General features: G+C 42.2%; 1 protein-coding gene across 1 annotated transcript in view; it reads left to right on the top strand.

Moving 5' to 3' along the window:
- The first annotated feature begins 2,261 nt into the window (after positions 1 to 2,261).
- Positions 2,262 to 12,435, top strand: part of LOC123060469 (IAA-alanine resistance protein 1) — a 12,423-nt gene continuing 2,249 nt past the window's right edge. The window contains exons 1-10 of the mRNA XM_044483207.1: positions 2,262 to 2,677; positions 2,775 to 2,858; positions 2,942 to 2,991; positions 4,059 to 4,110; positions 5,271 to 5,375; positions 5,704 to 5,960; positions 9,501 to 9,677; positions 9,816 to 9,923; positions 11,094 to 11,195; positions 11,274 to 11,318. Of these exons, the coding sequence (XP_044339142.1) occupies positions 2,326 to 2,677; positions 2,775 to 2,858; positions 2,942 to 2,991; positions 4,059 to 4,110; positions 5,271 to 5,375; positions 5,704 to 5,960; positions 9,501 to 9,677; positions 9,816 to 9,923; positions 11,094 to 11,195; positions 11,274 to 11,318 (1,332 nt within the window). The 5' untranslated portion in view covers positions 2,262 to 2,325. The remainder of the gene's footprint in view (positions 2,678 to 2,774; positions 2,859 to 2,941; positions 2,992 to 4,058; positions 4,111 to 5,270; positions 5,376 to 5,703; positions 5,961 to 9,500; positions 9,678 to 9,815; positions 9,924 to 11,093; positions 11,196 to 11,273; positions 11,319 to 12,435) is intronic.

Raw genomic sequence — 12,435 nt, 5'->3', positions numbered from 1 at the left:
CGCTATCCAGCATGCATTTAGAGTATTAAGTTTATAAAAACAGAGTAACGCATTAGGCAAGATGACATTATGTAGAGGGATAAACTCAAGCAATATGATATAAATCCCATCTTTTTATCCTCGATGGCAACAATACAATACGTGCCTTGCTGCCCCTGCTGTTACTGGGAAAGGACACCGGAAGATTGAACCCAAAGCTAAGCACTTCTCCCATTGCAAGGAAGATCAATCTAGTAGGACAAACCAAACTGATAATTCGAAGAGACTTGCAAAGATATCAAATCATGCATATAAGAATTCAGAGAAGAATCAAATGTTGTTCATAGATAAACTTGATCATAAACCCACAATTCATCGGATCTCGGCAAACACACCGCAAAAAGTATTACATCGAATAAATCTCCAAGAACATCGAGGAGAACTTTGTATTGAGAACCAAAAAGAGAGAAGAAGCCATCTAGCTAATAACTATGGACCCGAATGTCTGTGGTAAAATACTCATACATCATCGGAGAGGCTATGGTGTTGATGTAGAAGCCCTCCGTGATCGAATCCTCCTCCGGCAGATCGCTGAAAAAGGTCCCCAGATGGGATCTCACGGGTACAGAAGGCTGCGGCGGTGGAAAAGTGGTTTCGTGGATCCCCTGGATGTTTTCAGGGTATAAGAGTATATATAGGCGAAAGAAGTGGGTCAGTGGAGCTACGAGGGGCCCATGAGGGTGGGGGCGCGCCCTCTTGTCTCGTGGCCGCCTCGTGGCTTCATTGACCTCCACTCCAAGTCTCCTGGATTGCTTTTGTTACATAAAAGATCCTCGCGAAGGTTTCATTCCATTTGATATTCTTTTTCTGCGAAACACTGAAATAGGCAAAAAACAACATTTTGCACTAGGCTTTGGTTAATAGGTTAGTCCCAAAAATAATATAAAAGTGTATATTAAAGCCCATTAAACATCCAAAACAGATAATATAATAGCATGGAACAATCAAAAATTATAGATACGTTGGAGACGTATCAAATTTATCTAAATATGGACGTATCAAGTCATGTTTTAGTCCGTATCTAGACAAATCTAAGACACAAATTTTGAGACTGAGGGAGTAGTATGTAGCATCCATGTTTTGATAGTTTCGTGGACATTTCGCAAATTTTCCTCTCAGTGCATGTTGTTTGATGTAGAGTGGGGGATTTTTGCGGTGTTGTTTGTTGTTGAGTGGAGGATTTTCATTGGTTATGTAGCATCCATATTGTTTGCTGTGGAGTACAGATTGAATGTCAATAACTAGGGATGACACGCTTGCCAAGGATGTTGATTTTGCTGGAGCTAGAGACGCTGATGTGGTCCAGCTAAATAGTGTGTATATTTGCCATGACATTTTTTCCACAAAAAATTGCTATAATTTCAAAAACTTTAGTTTCTTATGCATGTTTTTTTACGATAATGTTAAAAATTTGAAGTCAAATTTTTTAAGCATGGCAAATCAAATCTTTTTATGGCAATTTATGTTGGCGCGAGGGTGGCAAATTTAATATATTTTTAAAATTAGTTGGAGCATCTTCGATGCCAAAAAAATCCATATATTTTTTAAATTTTTTACTATTTGTTTTGAATTTAATGTTCATCGGGTGTATATGAGCCTAGACTCAGACGCGAATTACGTTCAAAAGGAGCATTTCTTTGATCCGCATGATTGGGAAATATGTGAAACACATATTTCAGTTTCACATTTATCTGTCTGATTGTAAATTTTATCATGTCCATATCACTTTTAATGCTCTCGATTACTGAAATGATTGAAAGGTGTGATCCGTGAACATATCACATAATTGCTTGTTTCTTAAAATAAAAAGGGTGAATTAGATTGAAGCATATCACATATTTTTGAAATATGGGAAATTTTTTATCAAATTCATGAACTATGTTGAAATTTGGGGAACGTTTTTTCAATTCTTGAACATCTTTTAAAATTCGAGGAACACTTTTCTTAATTCATGAATATTTTGAATTCGTGAACATTTTCTGAGTCGGCGTTTTTTTGCATATTCGCGAACATTTTTATATATAGTAATGAGAGATTTATTGCGATTGTTCTAGCAATCCATCTACGTGCATACTTTCAACCAACTCTATGTTCCGTTCTGTATCTGCACCAGTTGGGCCGATACACTGTATATGTTTTTTGTTTTTGATAATCATGGTGCACTGGATATGTTTTTTTTAGGATCATGGTGCACTGGATACGTTATCCCGCGTACATGCCCAGCAAAGGCCCAAGCAGCGGCAAAAGAGAAGCCTCCGCGAGGCCCCAACGCTCTCTCTGGTCGCAATGCTCTGCCGTCTCCTCTCCCTGCTGCTCCTGGCCGCCCTCCTCGCCGCCGCGGCTGGGCACGGGGATTCCTCCGCGTCCTCATGCCCCTTCCACGGCGGCCACGACGAGGAGCCCCACGAGCACCATGACCACGGGCACAGCTGCGGGGGCGCCCTCGACGATTCCAATCACGAGCACCACCACCACCACAGCCACCATCACCGCGACGAGATCCAGCGGCTGCTTCCCGAGGAACTGGCCGAGGAGGCGGATCTCGAGCTCGAGGGCTTCGACCACGACCACCATCACCACCATGATCACCACCACGACCACATCCACCGCGATTTCCAGCCAGAGTCAACACCCATGGGTCAGGATTTTCACCTGCTCTGTATACTTTCTGCGGAATGTGCGATTTCTAGGCGTGCTACGCCACGACACCACTGATAATTTCGGGGATTTGGCAGGCGTGTGGCTGAGAGCGATGGGGTGCTCGCTGCTGGTTAGCATGGCGTCGCTCGTCTGCCTCATCCTCCTCCCAGTAATCTTGTGTGAGTTCCCTGCTCTGATCCATGGCAACCATTCTTCTGAGTAAGTGTTCGCATTTTGACTGTTTTTTATTTGAATTTTGCAGTTCAGGGGAAACCGTCGAAGGCCGTTGTGGATGCACTTGCAGTGTTTGGGGTAGGTGCAGAACTTGCAGTTGTTAGAACTTTCTTAAAGACTAATATTAAGCTAGCTAATAGATGGGCGATGGCTTGGTCAAAGTGGACTGTGATGACCACATTGGGAAGATTAGATGTGTTGGCTGGTAAAACGGCATGGTTGGGTTGACGCACCAGCCCGACGGAGCCGATGATATCGATGAAGGTCGAAAAGATGATTGCTTTGGCGGAGATGATGGAGAGGAAGTTTGAAGATATGATAGGTCCGTAGATCCGATCTAGTAGTTTGAGGCTCCCACCGGTCGGCGCTAGCTGTCGATGGTGTTCCGTGATGTACCTAACAGCAATGCGGTGGATGTACATAGATTTGTATGACAGAGGGACATCACCTTAGGTTACCAGATGGACACGGGGGACAAGTTTACCTAGGTTTGGGTCCTCGCGTGGCGAGTAATAACCCTACTCCTGCTTACATGAGATTATATCAGAGGGATTACAGTGGAGGTGCACAGTGGTGTATCTGGCGAGTTGAGGATCGAGTCGCCGAATAAGACGGAGGTGGACGATCTAGGCAGAATGCCAAAGATCGGATCTACGAAAGCCCTATCTTACTATTCTAGGGTTTTTGGAGTGGTCGAAGACCCCCCCCCCCCTCCTAATCGTCTTGTGGGTATACCCTTATATAAGGGTCTTGGTCAGTGGCCGCCATCCTTCATCTTGACCTTGACGTGCAAGCCTTGGACTCCTTCTTTGGTAGTTGCACAGTTCCCTTTAAGGAAACCAGGGGTGACGCGTCTAAGGGAACTGGCTGCTCAGGTATGGTCCCCTCGAACCGCACATGTACGGGCAAATACAGCCCACAACGTACTGTGTGCGCTACAGGAATACTGTAAAACCACTTCGCCTCAACAAAAATTAATCTAACAAAGAATCTGAGATGACATTATGCATCACACTTATTGAATTTCTTTGTTTATCATATCAAGTATTTGTTTTGCTTTTATAATTTTCTCTAGGTTCCTCACTGAGCTGCTGTTGAATAATCAATAACAGAATTTTTGTCGTTTCGTTTATGATGTTTTGTAGGCAGGCGCAATGCTTGGAGATTCATTCCTTCATCAACTGCCTCATGCTTTTGGTATTGATGCATTTTATGTCTTTTGTTCTTATGTTTTTGTTTCATGCCTTCGTTGTCATGCATCTCAGAAAGTCAGAATTTGTGTGCACTAATAGTTGATCTACTCATTATCAATATCAATTGCCACCAGTTAGCAACTTAACATTTTCTCGACCGCACACCGCACAGCATGTTATTTTGTATTAGAAGAAGAAAGCGTTGAAATGATGTGAGGTTTACAGAACAAACTCAAACCAGAACAAAAACTAAAGCAAAGAGCAGCCTAGCCGAAACAAAAAGCAAAGGGAGAAGAAAAGCCCCAAAAACAAAGAGCTCAAAAACTCTACGGAGGTAACTTAGCATATTGTTTCCATGATAACTGTAGCTGCATGTCAGCCTCCCTATCAGTTTTTAATGGCTGTTATATATTGTTCCCTGTATGTATGAAACAGCCTCTTACAGAAATGTAGGGAAAGGCTGCGTACTATAGACCCAAAGTGGTCGGACCCTTCCCTGGACCCTGCGCAAGCGGGAGCTACATGCACCAGGTTGCCCTTTATGTATGCTGGTAAAGGAGGTATCGTGGGGTATAGCAGGTGGGTAGATGCGCAATGTTGATAAATGGTTTGCTCGCTACAGTGTATTTTGCTGCCCAGTTTTTAAACATATTTTGTTTGTATGCCAAATAGAAGCATAGTAGCTCGCAAACAAATTATCCGATGTGTGCACTCTGTTAGGAAACTAAAACTGAACCATCTACTTGATATCGATATCTTTTATTTGTAGGATCTAGGGCATGATTAACATTTTTTTAACCCTTTCCCCTGATTGTTAAGAGTTTATACGGGACTGAAGTATTGCACTTCAGCTAACATGTAATAGCATCATTTGTTTGTCATGCTGATATTAAAGTTTGGACAAAAACTGTACACCTAGCAGCGGTCTTGTTTGGAACCTTGAATGTTATAGGACATTTCTGCTTGAATTATATCATTTCCTGAGAAATCCGGAGAAACTCTAGTGTTTCAGACATGCCCGAAGTAATGCATTTTTCTTGAACCTTTTTTTTTGGGCATGTTTCTGACCTTTGTACCTGCAGTACTCTTACACCATTTGTGGTGCTAATCTGTCTCAGCCGCACTCTTATTTGTTCCTCATTTTATGTTTCATTGGGTATACAGGTGGAGGGCACTCTCATTCACACAATCATGAGGATCATGATCATGCTCATGAGCAGTCACATGCACACTCCCTGAAAGATCTTTCTGTTGGCTTGTCTATTTTATGTGAGTATTACCTTTTACATACCTATATCAAACAGTGTTTTCCCTTAAGGTTAACATGCCAAAAGGCCTACCAATTATTTATAGAAGTCGGAATTTTGTTTTCAGGATAATCAATGTTGACATGCCATAAGGCCTACCAATTTTATCTTATTATTTCTTAGTATGTGATTGCTCAGTTTTGTTAGGAATTAATCATTGCTGCATGTTACTGAACAAATGTAAATATAGTGATGACATTGTTAATCATTTTATAACTCAATTGCTAATCTCTTTTCTTTTTCCATGCTTCTATGCAATATTCCTCGAAACATCCAACCATTTCATGCAGTTGGTATTGTATTGTTCTTTATTGTCGAGAAGATTGTGAGGTACGTTGAGGACAATTCTCAAAGGGGGGGTCATAGCCATGGGCACCATCATCACCATCATAAGCGACAAGACATTAGTGATAAGGCCAAGTCGGGTCACATAAAAAGTGACGATGAGGGTAAAGACACAGATCAAGTGCAACAAAATTCTTTGCATGATGGCGCAACCAGAAAAATGATAGATGCTGAAAATGAGCAAGAGTCAAATGCTACTAAGGTATACCTAATTCTAGTTGATATAAATTCTGAAGGTATGCAATATGTTCTCCTAAGCCTTCAAGTCTTATCATTACATGGGTACCTGTGTGTGGAAATGCTGATCTCCACCTGTGCAGCGTTGCACCCTATATTCCGCGTGTGTGTTTTCCAATTCAAAATGTTATGAAAAAGGATGGAAAAAAAATCTTGAATGGACATTATGAGATGACATACACACTTGCAAAATTTGAATCATATGCATCATGTGAGAAACAAACAAATTGATGCACCTTGCATATCATACTATTTACTATGCAAGCTGCACCAATTTTTTAAGGGCACATGCATTCATGTTTTGGTACCAAAATTTTCATGTGGACATGTTAGGGTGTGTTTGGTTGCGGAACGAAGTGGAATGGAATGTCATGATTCCATTCCACTGGAATGGGTCGGTTCCGTTCCTGTGTTTGTTTGGAGACAATACATGGAATGGAATGGTTACATTTCACTGTTTGGTTGGAGGGATGGAACATAATGGCATTGGTTCATTTTGACAAGGTACATTAACAAAGCATAATAAAAATGACATCAGAAATATCTACAACTATCTCCTCTTGGTGAAGGACGAGGAGATTAAGCATAGATGGCGGGAGTACTTCGACAAGCTGTTCAATGGGGAGAATGAGAGTTCTACCATTGAACTCGACGACTCCTTTGATGAGACCAACATGCGTTTTGTGCGGCGAATCCAGGAGTCTGAGGTCAAGGTGGCTTTAAAAAGGATGAAAGGAGGCAAGGCGATGGGCCTTGATTGTATCCCCATTGAGGTGTGGAAAGGTCTCGGGGACATAGCGATAGTATGGCTAACCAAGCTTTTCAACCTCATTTTTCGGGCAAATAAGATGCCAGGAGAATGGAGACGGAGTATATTAGTACCAATCTTCAAGAACAAGGGGGATGTTCAGAGTTGTAGTAATTACCGTGGAATTAAGCTGATGAGCCATACAATGAAGCTATGGGAGAGAGTCATTGAGCACCGCTTAAGAAGAATGACAAGCGTGACCAAAAATCAGTTTGGTTTCATGCCTGGGAGGTCGACCATGGAAGCCATTTTCTTGGTACGATAACTTATGGAGAGATATAGGGAGCAAAAGAAGGACTTGCATATGGTGTTCATTGACTTGGAGAAGGCCTATGATAAGATACCGCGGAATGTCATGTGGTGGGCCTTGGAGAAACACAAGGTCCCAGCAAAGTACATTACCCTCATCAAGGACATGTACGATAATGTTGTGACAAGTGTTCGAACAAGTGATGTCGACACCGATGACTTCCCGATTAAGATAGGACTGCATCAGGGGTCAGCTTTGAGCCCTTATCTTTTTGCATTGGTGATGGATGAGGTCACAAGGGATATACAAGGAGATATCCCATGGTGTATGCTCTTTGCGGATGATGTGGTGCTAGTTGACGACATGGGGTAAATAGGAAGTTAGAGTTATGGAGACAAACCTTGGAATCGAAAGGGTTTAGGCTTAGTAGAACTAAAACCGAGTACATGATATGCGGTTTCAGTGCTACTAGGTGTGAGGAGGAGGTTAGCCTTGATGGCCAGGTGGTACCTCGGAAGGACACCTTTCGGTATTTGGGGTCAATGCTACAGGAGGATGGGGGTATTGATGAAGATGTGAACCATCGAATCAAAGCCGGATGGATGAAGTGGCACCAAGCTTCTGGCATTCTCTGTGACAAGAGAGTGCCACAAAAGCTAAAAGGCAAGTTCTACAGGACGGCGGTTCGACCCGCAATGTTGTATGGTGCTAAGTGTTGGCCGACTAAAAGGCGACATGTTCAACAGTTAGGTGTGGCGGAGATGCGTATGTTGAGATGGATGTGTGGCCACACGAGGAAGGATCGAGTCCGGAATGATGATATACGAGATAGAGTTGGGGTGGCACCAATTGAAGAGAAGCTTGTCCAACATCGTCTGAGATGGTTTGGGCATATTCAGCGCAGGCCTCCAGAAGCTCCAGTGCATAGCGGACGGCTAAAGCGTGCGGAGAATGTCAAGAGAGGGCGGGGTAGACCGAATTTGACATGTGAGGAGTCTGTTAAGAGAGACCTGAAGGATTGGAGTATCACCAAAGAGCTAGCTATGGACAGGGGTGCGTGGAAGCTTGCTATCCATGTACCAGAGCCATGAGTTGGTTGCGAGATCTTATGGGTTTCACCTCTAGCCTACCCCAACTTGTTTGGGACTAAAGGCTTTATTGTTGTTGTTGTTGTTATTTCCTCTTGCACCAAAGCCACGGTCAAACTCCTCAATGATTAATGATTAAGAGCTAATGAACTCGTTGGCTGGTTGCCATTAGCCATCTGCCACTGCTCCTCTGCCTCCATTAGTCTACTGAAGTAAAGCTTCAGATCGGAGGAAGGACCAGAAGTTGCTCGCCTGCTAGTCTCTGACGAACAACAGCACACCAGGCTCCTCTTCCCAGGTCCATGCGTGTCGCTACCAGCCAGGTTGTTGCCACCAGCGGGGCAGCAGGTCAGCCACCGCCCCAAACAAATCGGCCGCCCACTCACCGGCAAGTCAGTCCGCCGTCGCCCACCAGCAGATCAAGCCGCCGCGCCAGCAGATCAAGCCGCCGCCCACCAGCAGATCAGGCCATCGCCGCTCCCCGGAAGATCTGGTCGTCGCCAGAAAACTGCAGCCGCTCCTCTGCAGGCCAGGCCGCCGCCAGCAACCACCGGCCCCCGTCGGTTGCTGCCCGGTCCGCTACCCAGATGGGAGCGTTGAGAGAGCAGAGGGAGGGAAGGGAGAGACGAGGGGGAGGTGACCTGAGAGAGGAGACGTGGCATGGTTTTGGTGGAGTGTGAGGAAAGAGAGCAACCGGTTCCGTGTGATTCCTCTGATTTGGAGGTATTGGTGCGTTCGGGAGCGAGGCCGGTCACGGGTCTGACCCATGCCATTCCACTTGGTGATTGGAATCAAACACACCCTTAGCACCTGATGGACATGCATGATTTGTTTTAAAAATTTTGGTACAACTTGAATATGGCAAAACATATCTCAAATATAGTGCTCCCACCCAGGTGTGCAACATCTGCTTTTTTCCTTCTATAGTTCATTTACATTTACGAAGTACAATAGTTGTCGAAATTTGTGAAAAAAAATGGCCTTGGATGGAAAACATGCCTGTAAAGTGTGGAAACTTGGTTAGCTGGGAAATAAAATTAGTGCATTCCAAAAATTGAAGGACACTAGGTTCAGCTAAAGACAAGTATATTTGTGCGAACACAACAATAACCTTTTGTGGCTGTCAAGTCGCCCTGAAAGCATGCCAAATAATATATTTGTGAAAGGTGCACCATGACACACAAAACTGTGGTGTGCCACAGCTGTGGTAACAATCTACATACTGACTGCCACATCAATAAATAAAAGAGATAAAATAGCAAATGTAGCAGTGAAACTAAATTAATATTTTGGTAATTTCTACTGTAACTAGTCTGTCATCCCTACTGTTTTAGTGAAAACTTTTTGTATTATTCACAGGAAGCCGTTTTAGGATCACAGAGATCAGGTTTGGACGTGGTGCCTGGTGCCACCGACAGAGAGCCTATCAATTCTGAAACTAATCCTGCCCCTGGCAAAACATTATCGAGTGAAGATCCCTCTGTTTCAAACTCCAACCTCGTGTTTGGCTACCTCAATCTTTTCTCAGATGGTGTTGTAAGTCTATGATCTGAATACTCACAGCTATTTTTATGTTTTTGTCTTGCGCGTGCAGTCTGATTGTATATTAGATTTTTCAGCTTTACTAGGTTTGATTTGATGGAATTTCAGAAAATAAGTATGTGATTAATGCAGCATAACTTCACTGATGGGATGGCTCTTGGAAGTGCTTTTCTGCTACATGGTTCTGTTGGAGGATGGTCTAGAACTTTATTTCTGCTCGCTCATGAACTTCCTCAAGAGGTTACCTTCCTCCTCAAGTAACTGATTTCAGATCTAACTTACAGTATTCTCTCCTCTTGCCTCCTACCAGTGTTACTTTTTTTTTTGCATTGTTACGTGGTATTAGTTAAAACACATATTTGGCATTGGTTCAGTATGTTAGACCATGAGCAGCTGCTACTTTCACTGGTACCAAGAGGAGAGGGAAGTCTTGGAACCTCACATTGACACAAAATGGAACCTCACATTGACACAAAATGTCAAGCGTGACCAAGACTGTTTGGAAATGCTAGCTTAGACATGGTGTGATGTACTGATGTGTCAATCTGGTTACCGGTTCCGGGACCACAAGTAGTTTGTGGCTTTGTGCCCTAAGATCATGAGGCAGTTCATGTTCTGCTGTTCTAGCAATTTTGTGATATTCTCTATCCAAGTGCATCTGATCCAGAAGATAAGAATCCAGTATCACATCTAATCTTTCTTATCTGTGACTAATAATGATTTTTATCTTTTTAGAATATACTTTGCCGTGGTATCATGTGAAAATTGGAGATCACATAAATATATGAACTCTTTTTGCATGCTGGTCGCTCAGGAAGTTCTGCTGGAGTGAAAATATTGGTCATGATATATGAATGAATAGCTAATGTGTCACGTGGAATTTAGATTTTCATATATTATTATAGTATTATTATGCTATGCTTGTAGCTTTAGATCTCTATTCTGTAAGCTCTCCATAGTTGGGAAATGAATCTTGGTTTGTTACAACCGGATTAGTTAGATTATCTTCAGTGATGCTTGTTGTTTGCTTACGTGTAGCATGTCGGATACTTTATTGGAAATGCTAATGGGCGAACGTTCACTGGGAAGGCAGTCCCAGCGAACGCCCCCACAGCCATTGGATCCAGATCACGTGGATGGCAATTTTTTTTAAATCGCTGGCAATTCTTTCCTATACATGTCAATTTCACCTTCCGTACATGGCATTTCCCTAAAAAACGCATTTCAATTTTATTTATTCCGGCATGGCAAGTGGGGTGTTCGCTGGCAATTCGCCCCTAGCGAACATTCCCCAGATAAACGCGTCCTACTTTATTTGAATTAACCTTTTTTCTGAGCTGAACAGTTTTATTGAATTACACGAAAAATGATACTGCTGGTTGATGACAAACTTCTCATCTCTTTGTTTAGATTGGGGATTTTGGGATTCTGGTTCGCTCAGGATTCACCGTAACTAAAGCCCTGTTTTTCAACTTTCTCTCTGCGCTGGTTGCTCTGGGTGGGACAGCACTGGTAAGTTCTTGTTCTATCCTCTCCCGAAATAAAATTATCATTCTGGATTGAGTCCCTAATTTTCTACCTCATGTGTAGGCACTGTCGTTGGGAACGGATCCAGGACATTCCTCTTTGATTGAGGTAAGTTATCTATATATTATTATTTTATTATTAAAACGGAAGGCAAACGAGTCAGCATGTGCTTCCACATGGACTGAATTATCTAAGTCCATCGATCATCAATTTGAATGGCTTAGATTTAGAAATCAATGTACCTACATATGAGCTTAAACCCACTATGTAATACACCAGTATTTGTATCCGAATTGGCAGTGACCGAAGTCCATCCAAATCAGTCCATAACATATGCAAGCAGTGACATCACCGCTGATCAACAAATGATTTCACTTATTTGCTTAGTATCTATTCCCTCTGTAACTTAATATAAGATGTTTTTTGACACTGTCATGGACTCTAAAAAGTTACAGAGAAAGTACTTCCTATAGAATGTGAATCAGGCAAATCATATGTATTCCCTCCGTTCCTAAATATAGGTCCTTTTAGAGATTCCACTACGGACATGTTTAGAGTATAGATTCACCCATTTTACTTCGTAGTAGTCCGTAGTGGAATCTCTAAAAAGACTTATATTTAGGAACGGAGGTAGTATTTTAGTTGTACTAGATCTGGTCATATTGTATTAATTAAATAGATAAAAGTATAAATCTACTGAAACAGTCCCTTGGTTTGAAAATGCAAGGTGCATAACTGAGCGTGTAGTCAATGTTTTAAAGTTTGATCAGTAATGCGTAAAAAAGTTGATTTAGTATGCAAGAATGATACTGTTGCATTATTTCAGATCAGGGAATAGTAGATAAAAATTTATTAGGCAGGTTGAAAATACAACTCTCTTACACATGAAAATTTGAATTTAAATATATATAGCAAATTTATTTCCATATGTACTCCATATTAAGGTCACAAATAAGTAAATTTAAGAGTAAACAATTGTACATTAATTTAATCTAAAACTGAAGTGTCAAGTATTCTTTTTATTTCCATTCAGTACTATTTAAGTATGTAGAGACAGTGGATATCAATACATCATGCCTCAGATGTATCAATAGGCGGCATGAAATAGGTAGATGTATCGACATATACATAGATTCAAATATGATGGGGATGATGTCAACATGAGTACAAAAGAAAAGATTTGAGCTAAGGCAGTGCTGGAGCTTGGGCCGTATCGTCATGTGTT

The sequence above is a fragment of the Triticum aestivum genome, chromosome 3A (assembly GCF_018294505.1).
Source record: "Triticum aestivum cultivar Chinese Spring chromosome 3A, IWGSC CS RefSeq v2.1, whole genome shotgun sequence".
Lineage (NCBI taxonomy): Eukaryota > Viridiplantae > Streptophyta > Magnoliopsida > Poales > Poaceae > Triticum > Triticum aestivum.
This window is presented reverse-complemented; position numbering and strand designations above follow the sequence as displayed.